The following is a 14,419-nucleotide window of genomic DNA, read 5'->3' as shown; positions in this document are numbered from 1 at the left end:
AAATTTTTTTATTTTTATTTTATTTTTTTGCAAACTTATATTAGCATTGATGAATTTTCACACCGTCAAATTGATCAGATCTATAACTGTAAAGAAGAAAGCTTGTTCTATTTCAATTTTTGTGCTATACCTGTGCAGATACAAAAAAAAAATGACATGATCTTTACCCGATACCAAAATTATTTCAAACTTTTCCATCTTCAGAACAATATTAGAACCTGATCAGTTTTACTGAGCCTTAATGCCAAAAACTGACTGAATTTCACGTAAAATTCTGTGGACCTTCATGTTGACCACCACCTTGAAATGCATATTTTGTACAGATTTATTGGCATATTTTAAGATAAAACCAGATATTTTCATATGGTGCATTAATTAGGCTACATACAGCCTAATACGTATAAAACAAGTAAATATGGTATTTGTTACCATATTTATTCTATTTTCTAAATGCTAAAATGACAAGTGAAACAATTTGTTTTTTACTGTCTTCAAATCCAGAATTTTGCACACATTTCCTTGGCAATTTGTAGAATCAACCTTCAAACTACATGGCTTGTGTCAGATGTTATGAGTCTTCGTCCACAACCGTCTATCTAACAACAGTTTATTATTACTAAATCAGGTTTATTGGCCGCCTCACTCACACGCACCACTTCAGTTCTGCCCACAAATTTTCTATGGAATTGAGATCTGGAGTTTGTAATGGCCAGTCCAAAACATGGACCAATTGTCCATTTGGAAAACACATTTGTGTCCAATATTGAACTTACTGACAGATGTCTTAATCTGTTGCTTCAATATTTCTGCGTAATGTTTTCCTTTGTGATGCCATATTTAGTTAAATACACCAGCTGAATGAATGAATGGATGAATTCACACTTTTAGTCATGTGGATACTGAATCCAGGCAATACCCACACTTGCATAAAATACATACATAAAACTGTAAAAGTCTAATCTGAATTCATATCAGACAGAAAGGAGGAAAAAAAAACGTCTTTTTAAACCGTGAACACAGTGTATGGTTTCAGCTGTTAATCCAGTAAATTCACAATCATCTTCCCGTTTGCTCCCCTGCCTGAACCTCCTCTTCCCCTCTGCACAGACAACAACGAATGTTCAACTGACCCAAATCTGTGCGGCTCCAACGGGGTCTGCCAGAACACTCCGGGTAGCTTCAATTGTGACTGCCAGCGGGGATACTCATTAGATCCCAGTGGACAGAGCTGTGAAGGTCTGAAAAACAAGAGAGCAATCAACGGAGTGGTAACAGAAATGAGACGCTTTCAAATTATGGTGATTTGTGCTGGTCCCTGGCAGACATGGACGAGTGCGACGGAAACCACAGGTGTCAGCATGGCTGTCAGAACTTAGTGGGTGGATACAGGTGCAGCTGTCCCCAAGGCTACCTGCAGCACTACCAGTGGAACCAGTGTGTTGGTGAGCACTGGTTTTTTTTCTTGTTTTTTTTTTTTGTTGTTTTTTTTTAATGACAACATAAAAACCTTTCGTGTCACAGGATGATGTAGTTGCTAAAATATCACACAGAAGCTGCGTTTTAAGAATGAGCTCTTCAAATGTTTTCAGTGTCACGAGAAATAATAATAATAAAAAAAAAAAAAAACATTTCTTACTGCCTTCTTGTTATTTTTGCTTAAAATCTTTTATGACTTAAATAGTAAATGACCTGTCCCTGTGTAGCACTTTATCTAGTCCGGAGGACCCGAGGCGCTTTAAAATACATTGTCATTCACCTATTTAAACATTGACAAAATAATACTCTAAAACAACTCACTAAGCTAAAAAAAATGTTTTTGTCCCAGATAGAAATAATAAAACCAAAACTGAATCACGAGATTTTCCACCACTTTAAAGCCAGGCCCCTGTTTCTAGTTTAGGTCTCTCTACATATTGACGAGATTTAGAACAGACTTTCCCAGCATTGTTTGTGTCCTTTCACTGGAATGACCCCCCCCATGTTTGTTTGCTTCCCACCAACTTCCTATGACCCAGATGAGAATGAGTGTCTGAACAGCCAGATCTGTGGGGGAGCGTCATGCCACAACACCCTGGGGAGCTTCCGCTGCCTCTGTCCCACCGGCTTCAACTACGAGCAGTCCACCGGAGGCTGCGCAGACGTCAACGAGTGCTCCACCAGCCACAACCCGTGCAAGTTTGGCTGCTCTAACACAGACGGGGGCTACCTCTGCGGATGCCCGCCTGGATACTACCGCGCTGGACAAGGGTACAATTTGAGGCATTCAGAAAAATAAAAAGCGGCCGCCGTGTTTTCAGTTTGACTGACCGCTTTGATTCCGCTTCAGGCACTGTGTCACAGGTCTTGGCTTCACGAGTGGCAGTGTGAGTGGCGGACAGGGAGGTGAGGAGGATGACAACTCGCTCTCTCCAGAAGCCTGCTACGAGTGTAAGGTAAACGGGTACCCGAAGAAAGGACGCAAACGTCGCAGTGTCAACTCGACGCACGATAGCGCTGGGGAAGACATGCAGGTAATTTGTCTGAGAGACTGGAAAACTTGTGGAGGATAATCAGTTCAAAAACTTCGACTGGGGCAGCATGTTTAATCTAGTGTTGGTAGTCAGTCAGTTGTCGAATTCAGTTTGTGTCTAGATGTATATAAAAAAAAGCCCCTACAAGGAGTATTAGTTCTGTTGAAAGCTGAACTTCACAAAGTTTTGCTTGAACTCTTCAGCTCACCGAGGACAACGCAGTAAGCCTGGCCAGCATGGACATCGAAAGCACGCTCCAGTTGCACCTGAACGTCAGCGACCTCAGCAACCGCGAGCACATCCTGGAGTTCACCCCGGCCTTGTCCGCGCTCAGCGACCACGTGCGCTACAGCATCGACAACGGGAACGAAGAAGGCCTCTTCAAAATCAACCAGAGGGACGGAGTCAGCTACCTGCATTTGAGTAAGAAGAAGGTCCTCCCGCCGGGGGTGTACGACCTTCAAATCAGCAGCGCCCCTCTGTACAGGAAGAAAGAGCTGGCCGAGCTGGAGGACCAACACGATAAAGACTACCTCACAGGACAGCTGGGAGATGTACTGAAGATGAGGGTGCAGCTCATCCTCCATTAACCAGCACCAGACTGAGAGGGGCAGATGTTGCTGGCAGCTGCCAATCCAGCGTCATGCTCACACTGCCCTAAAGGCCAAACAATTGAGACTCTGAATAAGTAGCTAGGGGCAACTAGGGGCTCGCCACCAAAGAGACAAAGTGGGAAGGGGGGATTATGACACCATTTGATCACCAAAGATGATTCTACATATCATAGATACAGATTCTATGAAAGGAATAGCAGCTAAGTGAGGAAATGTTCGCTTGAAGTCTAAGGAAACACGTCTCCAGCTGTGTTTAGAGCACTATCGAGAGTGTGAATAGGTTTTTATTTTACTGTTAAATGTCATATGATGATATGTGGAATCAGATGCCACTTGGAGCGGCATGTGGGCTGCAGAAAGCTATTTCATTAACTCAACTTGGTCGAAAGAGAAGAATGGGTTGAGTCACAATAGTCCGATATCAATTTATTTCCTCCCCTCGAGAAGTTATAGGGAATGTCTTCTTCCCCAGACGCTGAAAGATGAAAATGGTTGGAAAAAAAAAAAAATGTTTTTAGGAGAGGGAAGGAACCCACTGTGGACTATTGAGATGTAACCACATCTGAGCTTGAATGAATCCTACTGCCTATTTAAACTTTGCTTTCCCATCTTTCCCACTGATCCAATAATCCGTATCCGTATTGGTGCTAACACATCTACATAGACTTCTGAATGCACTGCACTACGAATCCAAGACCTTAGTAGTCAAATACGATCCCGACGGTCATTCTGAAGATTTCGTGTCCTTGCCGCTGCAACAACTAGCATCAAAGCTTGTCCGCTCTCTTCTGTGTATGTAAATTGTGTTTATACTGTAATAATCAGTGCCACTTTTAATCTATAAAGCATTTGTAAACTATAGGAAGCCCCTGGAATAGAAGGGGTCATAATGGTGCTTATAATGACCAACTACTTCCTTTGTAAACAGTGTATACAGACATGCAGTACACACACACACACACACACACCACATTTTGATGATGCCAAACCTGGGCCTTCATGATTATGCACTGAGGTCTCTGTGGCCACATGTTCTCTCACAAGTAAAATCAGTGCTGCATTGTTACAGACCAGCCGGTTCTCTGTTCACATCAGTGAGGGTTTAGCTGTAAATCCACACAATAAAAACATTTTTTTGTGTATGCATGTGGTTTTATTTCCTCCTCCCCCTCTTTCATCTGGATCAAAATAACAAGCAGATACAACAGGCGAGCCACGCCGCTCCTCCTCTGCAGTTGTTTGATCAAAGCGAGGAACATTTCGGCCCGTGGAAGTCAGATTAAGTCAAATAGCCGGATGCGATACGCCAAAGTATCTCACACTTTCACCCCATGTTGGAGAAAAACTGCACTTGGCAAAGGAATGTGATTTGAAGCAGAAGTTTGAATTCTTGTCTACTACTGCCCCCTTGTGGAGGTTTGGAAGACTTTCGCCTTGTGGAGCGTTGATGAATGAAATAGCACGACTGCAATGAACTGTAATTAGTAAAAAATAAAAAATAGACTTTTATGTATGAAAAAAAATAGCTTTATTAGCACCTATTTTTATTACCATATAAGAACAACTTATTGCTAATACAGTAACATGATGGAGCCCTCAGTTGCGTCCAGTAGATCCAAAGCCTCCAGCACCACGAACAGTTTCATCGAGAGTCTGGGAGGAAAAAATTGAGCAAATTAAACAAGCCGAATAAAAATTACTTAGCTTACTTGTGTATATGTAGACAATTTGGAAATGTATGTGCAAGAATGTTTAAAAACCTAGAAAATTTCTTTGTAAAAGTGATGCTATTAAACAATTTCTGATCAATGCATATAGCCGTTTTTTTTTCCCAGTGCACCATCAAGAAGCAAAGGGTTAAAGCTGTAACCAGACTGAACATTCCCCTTTTGTTTTCAGTTCATACCTTGCATTAGTTCAAGTTTAGACAAACTGGAAATGCCTGAAAGGCAGGAGTGTAAATGAAAGTCAAAAATGGTCGCAGTTTACCTCTTCCTCCACCAGATCTGGGTAGCAGATTTTCTCACACACCAGCTGAGCAACTCTGTCACCCTTTTTCACTGTGAAGAGCAACATGAGACAATGATTAACTTGGACGATAGCGTGTCCTTTTATGTCATTCAGCACAGTAAGCTCTGCACCTTATCAATTTCCTGGTTGGTGGGGAAAAAAACTGACTTAAAACAAAGTTATTGTGTTGTTGGACATTTGGGAAGTTACTTTATATAAACAGCATGCTTCTAAGGATAAAAAACTTTTAGTACAGATGTAAATTAAATGAAAGGCACAGTGATCTGGGCAAAAAAAATTATTTGTAATAAAGTCCACATTCATTTTACATTAACATTTTAGATAACATTAAATCTAATTTACAAAAAGAGTGATTGAATATTCTAGCTTTTAGATCAAATGGAAAAACTCGCCACAAGGGCAAACATTTCAGGCTGTTGCCACTGTATTCCATCAGGGGGCACAACATTTATTTGATCCAATAATGACATCAAGTATCTGTCATTTGAGGGGACCTTTTCCTATGCCTAAATACCAACGACAGAACTCACCTTCAAATGTTTCTTTGCCAAAGTTGAAGAGCACGACTCCTACATTACCCCGGTAATCTTCATCTACAACACCAGCTGTGAACACAAACACACACACACACACAAGCAGTCGAAATGCATAAATGCATGATCTGATTATGCGAATCAGAGGCACACATTTCTGCTCAGACTCACCACCAACATCGATGAAGTGTTTAGCTGCCAGTCCAGATCTTGGTGCTGAAAGGGAGAAATAGAAAAAAGCTTGAATTCACATGAGCCAAACAGGAAGTGTGACTGAGGAGCACAAGCCACATGTCAGAAACTCACCAACTCTGCCGTAACAGCCATGAGGAACAGCAATCTGGATGTCTGTCTTCACAATCGCCTTATCCAGGGGACCAATGGAGTAATCATAAGCACTGTTGCGTCAAATGAAAAGCAATGCAGTTATCCTTAAAGAAAGCATTAAAGCAGCTTCACACACGGTTCAATAGAACAGACACAGAAGACTGTGTATTTTGTTCAAGCAATGTACAACATCTTGAATTAAAAATAGCTGCAAAGAAAACACAACAGCTCCACAGCGAAAAAATGAAAACCAACCTGTAGAGATCATATCCTGCTGCTTTTGCAGAACCTCGTGTAGGTGTTGTGGCATGCTCCGAAAGTTTAGAAAATCTAAGCACGTATTTTTCATCTTCAGGCTTTGTTTCTGTTCTTGCTCTCTTGGATGGAGATACTGCAGACACATCTGTAACATCCAGAACAGGCATGATGGCAATGTGATCCCAGTATACGACTGACAACAATTTAATCTGACTAAAACAACTACGTGTTTGCAAAATTAACGCTAAAAACTACAGTTTTCTACTATGACCTGCTTCCCTAGTTTTAAGCGGAGCCTGGTTTTCCCGCGTTTTCTCGCCTCCACACGTCACGACCGCATACGTCACAAAACGGAAACAGAATTATACAACACAAAGTGCTAACTTTTCACCTTTATTATCTCGAATAACCTGCTATAATACAAAACCACATAGTCCTAAATTGGGCAAGAAGTAAAAATAAAAATATGATTAAATCAGAACGAAGCTTTGTTGCCATAGCAACTATAGATGACGCTAAAGATTCTCGCGACAGTTACAAGTGTAAACAAACTAAACCTTAAAGCTGCATTAACTTTTTGAGTAAAACGAAGCCATTTAGGATTTGTAGATGTGCTTCACGTTAATGACATACTAGAATCAAACAAAGAAGGTGGCGAACACACTGTATGGGCACAATATGTACTGTGACATGAGACAAAAACCAAAGCTTGTCAATTACAAAATGCTAGGTAGGCTAGCTAAGCTAACGCTGCATTTTCCATCTTGCTTGCCTTTGTTTTGAGAGAGCATCTGCGTGTGAAACTGTCTTTCAAAGGAACCCGGAGCAGTTTTGAACACCGATAAGACTCCCAGGAGGTCCTTGAGTCTGACCCGTATTCCTTTCATTTTTCGTTTCCCTTTAGCAGCTCACATCAGCTCAGATCCTGTTAGACGAGTAATACTCCTCCTACCTCTTTCCCTTCCAGAGCACGCAACCAAAAGAGGCGTTTGCGTAGTAGTAAAGAACAGAGACATAAAGCTCACTGACCTAAACGCGCTAAAATGTATAAATATTTGTGTCAATTCACCGTGGATTTCTATTTTGGAGATATATCATTTCCATGCACAACATTTTCTCTTATTCAATATGCGCATATGGCCAGTTTTATATGAAGTTGAACGTTTTCTTGCTTGAATTAAGATGCCACATTTTCCAAGGCTCTTTTTTAAAAGCACACCAGTTTTTTTAAGGAGATTTTCAGATTTACTTCTATATTCTACTTCTAAGATGGGAAAATATATGTATTCCTCATAACATGTTGGTCTGTGTCATAATAGGAATATATTTGCAGATGTGTATAGGCAGTACTACAAAAATATACAATATCTTGTGAAGGTATTTATACTCAGAACTTTTTGGACATTATGTCATGTCACATCCACATATAGCATCCACATGCTATATTGAGGTTTTATTTGACATATCAACACATGCAGTGCACACTTATGTGGAAAGAAACTGGTGGTTTGAAATATGTCAACAAATCTGAAAAGTTTGTGCTATTTTGCCATTCTTCTTTGCAAAGTAATTCGAACTCAGTCAGATTGGATGGAGACAAATTTCCAAATGAATTTAGAACTGGGCATTCCATTTGCTTTAGATCTAAATCAATCTATATATCCTTCATCCATCTATCCTTTGCTGACCATAATGAAAAACATGTTTATCAACACAGATAATTGTTTCTCTGTCTTGATGATGATCAGTAATGTGCAGTATTAGTTTTACATAATCTTTTCATTTTTTTAGAAGACAGATCAACCGATAGTGTAAGATGTTCAAAGTTTGTAATATTAGTTTATAGACACACACTCATTCATAGGTTCACAGCTTTATCCCTGTCCTGTTTGCAGTGTTTCTTGGTCTTCATTATGCTAATTGTTCTCAAAATTACCTCAGAGGCCTCTCCAGAACAGCTGGATTTAAACTGAAAACAAATTAAAGACAGATGGACTCCATTTACTTTTTAGGTGACTTCTGAATACAATTACAGGTTTTTTTCCTCGTTTCTAATCTGTACACTACTGTGTGCTCATAGCACATCCAATCCTTTTAAGATACACTTTGTGGTTTTTTGAAAAAGAATATGAGAAAATAATTTTGATATATAATCACTTAAAAAAAAAACACAGGCATGAAAAAAAAAACACAAAACAGAAATAATCAAGTTTTTCATATTTTCTTTATTTCAAACAATCGCACTTATTTAAATATAATCACAAAATGATGAGTAAAAATACAAAAAAAAAAGATATTTAATAGTGCCTTTGAATCACTCAGTTTTCTTCACGCAAAAGAAATGTGACGTGATAAAATTAAAACGCTGAATTAAATTTAGGTGGAATGGGTAAACAACATGATGCAGTTTTAACTTTAAGAATATTAAAAGTAACTAGCACTAACAATGTACAAAAAAGAATTAAAGCAGTACTGCTACAGTGAAGAAAGTACTAATATTAAAGTAGCCAGTTTCATAGCTTATTAACAACCTCGTCCTGTCTTATCTCTCTCACTGACTTTCTTTGCCATGACTCTCCTATTCGATACCTTCGTTCCTCTGACTGTAACTTCCTGACCCCCATCACAACCAAACATCGTACTCTGGGGCGTCGAGCCTTTTCTGCCGCTACTCCACCCTTCTGGAACGGTCTTCTTCAAAACACCAGGAAGTCAGATTCCTCACCTACCTGCAAATCATTACTGTTGAACCTGGCATAACCATCATAATCCCCTTCTCAATTTCCAGCTACTTGTTTTATGTCGTTTGTGTTTTTCTTGTAAGGCATCTTTGAGTGTAAGAAAAAGTGCTATGTAAGTTATCATTATTATTATTATTATTGGTAATTATTAAAGCTTTTTTGACTTCAAAAAATATGCACTACAATATCCTATTTACATTTATATTACAGTGACAGTCACTCGGTTTAAGCACTCCAGCAGCGTCTTGTGTGTGCTGGTTCTGTCTTCTCTCTCTTATAATAAAAAAATGGGTGCATTTCTTAGTACCCACTCCAAATCAAGCAGTTTACATAGCTAGTTGTATTGTCTAAAGCACACTGTCTAAATCCTACTTTCTTGGCCTTTTTTAAATCTGTTGTGTTTTCTTTGTTTAGTTTCCAAAATTGATAATCAGAGCATAAATATATGACTGATGTGGGTCTGGAAGACAGTCTCGCTCATGCACCTGTATCCTATATGAATATGTAGTTAAAAGTATTGCCTTTGTAATCCCCCTTCCAGCAACATTGTTCTTCGGTGTTTGGCCTTTAAGGTGCTCACGAGTAGAAAGTAAGAACACTCTTGTGGTTGCCCCTGACGAGCATGATGGGTGGGAGGTCCTTTGTCAAGATGTCCAGCCAGGCCATGTAGAGAAAATCAGAGATGGATCCCTTACGAGCGATGGGCAGGCTCCTGCAGAGGGTTAACCGTACAGAAAAACGTTAAATTACATCAACTTTTGGAGTGGAGTAATCAGCTGGATATCATCTGGCCTCCTGACACTTATACTTACAAAACAATCAGATTGGCCGATTTGGAATGTTCCTGAAGGAGCTCGTTCAGTCGTACCTGGAGGTGCGTCTGTAAAAGAGAAGAAGATATGTTGTTTTTTTTATTTTTTTTTTTTTTTTTTTAATTAATTAAATTCCATTGAATCACCAGGAAGGAACCGTAATAAATTATTCCTCACCTTCTCTTCAAAGCTGCTGAGCTCTGCATCAGTGATTTTCCAGGGATACTCCTTCTGGATACCCGCAGCCTGATCCCTGCCTTTAGACCCCTCATGCAGACGGAACGGCTCAATCATGTCTTCTAGTTTCTTTATGCTGGACGAACGGCAGACAAGAGGGTGAGCTGACTTTCATAATGTGTGGATGACTAAGCTTTTAAACTTGACTGTAACCGTCGTACCACTGCACCCGGCAGAAAGCAGCTACTCACTTGTCGTTGCGGGGTTTGATGTGGATGTCGTCGACGACGGTGATGTCAATGCACTTTATTCTGAATTTGTGCAACAGAGACCTCATCCTGCAAACCAAATCACCAAGCAAACAGATTCAGCTTTATTCAAACACATGCTGTTATTTCTGTCATCTTTATGTTCATGTGATACATTTTCACTGATATTGCCACATGAGTTTGTTTACTCACTCCTGCTTGTCTATCTCAGTTCGTCCAGGCTGCCCTGCAATAAAGATCCTGAGTTTACAGTCTTTCCACTTCTTCCTGGTGGTGAGGATGTAGGGGAGCAACAGCGTCAGACCTGAGAGAAGGAAACGCAAGTAGGTTGGAGGACACTTGAATTTATTATTCAAGTTATTTTCCAAGCATGTGACTTTTTTCCCTTTGTCCATTGATACTGGTTTATGACATAGTTTTAAGACCATAAAACACATGTAAGGTGTTTTTTTTTCTTTTTATCATCTTTGCCTCCAAGAAAAAGGGATTAATGATGAAGGGCCATTCCCATTTCCTAGGATTACCTCGAACCATCCTTTTCCAGCTATTCCTTGGCATTGTATAGACTGTGTAAAAAGTTAACAATCTTTCAGCAGACGTTATTCTGTGCTGACCACAAAAGAACAACAATTTTATATCAAAGGTAAGTTAATGAAAAATCTATGTGCTTTCTAAAAGGATACAGATTGTTGGCACAGTGCAGCTAATATACCGACAAGTTTCAAAATGATAAATGCTAAAATCAACAAACCTGAAACATATTGAGTAGTCTTACTGCAACTTTGCTTAAATAATTCAGAAAATGTAATATACCTCCAGCATTTATTCTGTAATAATACCACATTACATAAGATTATGCATTTAGCCAGTGCTTCTCAAGCTTTCTATAAATGCGTCTTTTCTAAATATTACATTTTAGGAATACTACCGCACCATCAAAACACTTTGAAATGACACTACAAAAAAAGATTGGAATTTGTTTGTTATGCTTTGTGTCCCCCCACAAAAACAGAATGTTGTCACTGCTTAGAAACATGGAACTGAAGATTAGGAAGGATGTCTATTTGTCTGAAATTGAATTAAGCCCAAAAATGCAAAAGATGTAGGAAGTAAAAGCCAAAACTGCTAAAACAGAAGCATACAAATATTCCTCATATAGAAATATTCACTTTTGCTTTTTAACTTTTCCAAACAGTTGATAATTTTAATATTTGCTTACTTTTTTTTTTTTTACACAATACTTTATTTTTTATATCATTTTATTGACTAAGAGTGACTTTTTGCCTTTTTTTTCTCCTTTTGCTTTCAGGGAGGATCTGATCTGAAGTCTGCCCTGATGAATCCATCACACTCTGTGAGAAATGTACCAACCAGAAGGGAAGTGACTCTTACCTCCGTCATCAAACAGCCACCACACGTCAATGGTGCCTTTAGGCTGTTTCTTTTTAAATTGACCACTGGCCTCCACCAGCTTCTCGTTTATTTTGGCAACCTGAGGAGGCGGCGGTCCACACACCGACACTGACAGAGAGAGAGAGAGAAAAGACACAGGAAATGAGATTCAGTAAGTATAAAGGTACCAGTGGGACATTTGAGGTGGACCCGTCATTAATAGTCTGACACAAAGTTCTCTCCGGGGAATGTAGATGGTATACCAACGAGTTTCACTGTCTTTCCATTATGTAGCTCACTGTTGGATGATGCAGAGACATAGATTGATAGAATGGGAGGCTGCAGGTAGCCTCTCCTGTCTGGCTTAAAGGACTGCTCTTAAGAGATGCTTCTTAAAGTGGAACGAATGGGAGCATATTATTGGATTACACCCACAGAAATGTCTTTAGTAGGAGCAGCTGATTCAATTACACCTTAATAGGAATGTGGGGTAAAAGTTCCACAGAAAACGATGCGAGTCATTGACTTAATTTGTTAAATGTATGTTATTTTATTCTTTGATTCAGCGGGAATGTGTCAAAGAAAGTTTTCACGCGCACTTAAAAACCTTAAATGGATGTGTCCTCCGCTTTAAGTAGCATGGGTTTGTCTGTGCCTATAGGTCATGCAGGTACATACCTCTAGTTGTGAGCACTTGCTGAGATGAATGCCTGGACTTCCTGAAGAGTCCCTTTGTTTTCCCCCCGTTTGGCATCATCTCATTATCCAGGGCCCGCTGCTCCTTCGCTGCCTTCAGCATTTCCTCTGAAAGGCACAATCAGGTAACCGATCAGATGCAGAGAGTACTTGTATCATTAATCAGAGTTACCCAGAAAAGAAAGAAGGTACTTTTATTTAAATTTAGTGCCTTCGGGGATTATTCAGCTTTTTATTGGTAAGTTGAATTCTGCTTCCATTCTGAGTCATTTTTGGAATTGCTGCTTCAAAGAAGTATATGAATAACAGCCGTACGGATGAAATGTAATCTTTACAAGTTCCAATAAAAGCCATCTCTTTTTCTCAGAAGGGAAGGAAAGGGAAGGTCATGACTGATCTGGTCGTAGTTTCATAATAGGGAGCGCCTATATTTCTGCTACTGGTCTGGTGAAATGAGCAACTTTAACAGAGCATTTTACAGGTCATAAAGTTAATATATATCTGAATATTCACTTTTTCCACGAAAGTACAAACAAACTTTACAATACTATAAAGACTGAATTAGTAGAAAGGGGAATTTGTCGTTGATTGACCAATTATTGGTGAATCCGGGATATATAACACAAGATAAAAGTACATGAAAACAGCTCTTTTATGCACTTTTGTTAATATTTTTTCATCACATCTTTTAATTTTTGATGTAAAAATGCTTTCATAAGTTTACACCCAAACATTTTTACATTTTCAAATGTCATCTGAGAGTTCCTCTGAAATATATGTATTTCTTTGGACAGTTTCCTGATTTACGTTTTGCTGGGTGATTGGTAACAGATTACTATATTCATTGCCAAGCGGAAATTTCTGTGCACCTGAAGAAACTCCCCCCCAGCAAAACAGGTAACCTGTAATTGCTTTATGGCATCATTGCAAGTTATTTATTTTATCTGAAACAGTCTGGCCACTGTAGATATTCTGTAATCTGCAGATCAAAGTCCGTAACCATGATGAAAAGCATGATGAAAAGATTAACTTTCATATTACGTCAACTACAATTCCTCTTTTATTTTAAACAATATATAAAAATTTGTAGAATTCAGCTTTAGGATTAGCTATTTTTTTTACTTTTTCTTTACTATATTTTATTATTTTATTTTGTACCTTAACAATCTCAGAGATCCAAAAAGACTTGAAATAATTTTTTAAGGAAACAAAGAGCAACATATTTGTTTCACTGAGTCTCCAGTAGATAAATTATTTCTCCCAACAACTTTGTGTAAAAATCTATCAATGTTTCAAAAGCGACCAAAACACCTCTTTCTATCATTGTTCCTCAAACTCAAATTTTCTATGTTGAAAAGTTTTAATTTATTTCTATTGGATTGCGGAGAGAAACTGTGCTGCAAATCGTAGCAGCAGGTAAATAACCATTAGCTTGTCAAATAATCCTACATCTAGCCAGTATTATTAGTGAAAACCTCTTAAACTGTGTAATTGTTGTGGCATTCACTGGTCTTTTACAAAGTGAAGCACACCGCTAGTTTAACATGCCCATCTGTTTGTATTATTGTTGCCTGCACGAAATATGTGGTATTGGATGATAGAGCTAACTTTGCTACTATGGTAGCAAAGTTGTATTTTTTGGTCAAATTTACAAAGAGCCAAAGCAGAAAGCAAAAGCTCCACAGTAATAGTAACCTTAGGTCAAGGTAATTGCAGAACCTTGACCTAAAAGATTTGCTTGTGAACTTTAATATTGAAATGCCGTATCATGAATCACACAGTAAATTCATGCTGACCTTCTTCTTCTACAAGGTGCGACACATCCAGTCCCTGGTTCATCCTGAGCACCAGTGTCCCGTATTCAAAGTCAAATGCATCGCTGTCATGAAGAGCAACAAAGATTATCATGCAGATTTTGAACACAATTCAAAAGAAAGTACGAGGAGGTAATTTTCAATAGATACACATACAGGTGACAGAAAGCAATAAGGTGTGTATTGGAGATAACATGGTGTAAGGGTTTAGAAAGACAAACCAGCATAAAATGGGAAAATGTATA

General features: G+C 38.9%; 3 protein-coding genes across 5 annotated transcripts in view; 1 reads left to right on the top strand and 2 right to left on the bottom strand.

The window, feature by feature from the left end:
- fbn1 (fibrillin 1) overlaps positions 1–4,266 on the top strand; it is a 66,347-nt gene extending 62,081 nt beyond the window's left edge. For both annotated transcript variants that reach the window (XM_007563930.2, XM_016677327.1), the window contains 5 exons: positions 1,108–1,236; positions 1,323–1,442; positions 2,016–2,247; positions 2,327–2,510; positions 2,714–4,266. In XM_007563930.2, coding sequence (XP_007563992.1) covers positions 1,108–1,236; positions 1,323–1,442; positions 2,016–2,247; positions 2,327–2,510; positions 2,714–3,100 — 1,052 coding nt within the window. In that variant the 3' untranslated portion in view covers positions 3,101–4,266. The remainder of the gene's footprint in view (positions 1–1,107; positions 1,237–1,322; positions 1,443–2,015; positions 2,248–2,326; positions 2,511–2,713) is intronic.
- Positions 4,267–4,633: 367 nt separating this feature from the next.
- On the bottom strand, positions 4,634–7,259 carry dut (deoxyuridine triphosphatase). Its single transcript, XM_007563929.2, has 7 exons — positions 7,046–7,259; positions 6,271–6,418; positions 5,995–6,086; positions 5,860–5,904; positions 5,686–5,760; positions 5,114–5,184; positions 4,634–4,777 (listed from the first exon to the last, which is right to left on the bottom strand). Exons 1-7 carry the CDS (start codon positions 7,158–7,160, stop codon positions 4,721–4,723), a joined length of 603 nt encoding a protein of 200 aa, XP_007563991.1. The 5' UTR covers positions 7,161–7,259; the 3' UTR covers positions 4,634–4,720.
- Positions 7,260–9,423: 2,164 nt separating this feature from the next.
- Positions 9,424–14,419, bottom strand: part of slc12a1 (solute carrier family 12 member 1) — a 17,306-nt gene continuing 12,310 nt past the window's right edge. The window contains exons 19-26 of one of the 2 annotated variants that reach the window (XM_007563924.2): positions 14,157–14,239; positions 12,343–12,468; positions 11,665–11,793; positions 10,465–10,576; positions 10,255–10,341; positions 10,004–10,139; positions 9,827–9,894; positions 9,424–9,726 (exon numbers count right to left, since the gene is read on the bottom strand). In XM_007563924.2, coding sequence (XP_007563986.1) covers positions 9,591–9,726; positions 9,827–9,894; positions 10,004–10,139; positions 10,255–10,341; positions 10,465–10,576; positions 11,665–11,793; positions 12,343–12,468; positions 14,157–14,239 — 877 coding nt within the window. In that variant the 3' untranslated portion in view covers positions 9,424–9,590. The remainder of the gene's footprint in view (positions 9,727–9,826; positions 9,895–10,003; positions 10,140–10,254; positions 10,342–10,464; positions 10,577–11,664; positions 11,794–12,342; positions 12,469–14,156; positions 14,240–14,419) is intronic. The other variant, XM_007563925.2, reaches the window with a different exon arrangement.

Source organism: Poecilia formosa, unplaced genomic scaffold (assembly GCF_000485575.1).
Source record: "Poecilia formosa unplaced genomic scaffold, Poecilia_formosa-5.1.2 Scaffold153, whole genome shotgun sequence".
Classification (NCBI taxonomy): domain Eukaryota; kingdom Metazoa; phylum Chordata; class Actinopteri; order Cyprinodontiformes; family Poeciliidae; genus Poecilia; species Poecilia formosa.
Note: the sequence above shows the minus strand (reverse complement) of the source record. Positions and strands in the feature narration are given on the sequence as shown.

What these genes read in the sequence shown, in the direction of transcription:
- dut (XM_007563929.2), bottom strand. Translation starts at nt 7,160, where the DNA reads ATGAAAGGAATACGGGTCAGACTCAAGGACCTCCTGGGAGTCTTATCG. An exon ending in GATGCTCTCTCAAAACAAAG is followed by an intron (nt 6,419 to 7,045) that starts GCAAGCAAGATG and finishes TGGATGTTACAG; the next exon opens with ATGTGTCTGCAGTATCTCCA. An exon ending in CAGATCTGGTGGAGGAAGAG is followed by an intron (nt 4,778 to 5,113) that starts GTAAACTGCGAC and finishes TTTTCCTCCCAG; the next exon opens with ACTCTCGATGAAACTGTTCG.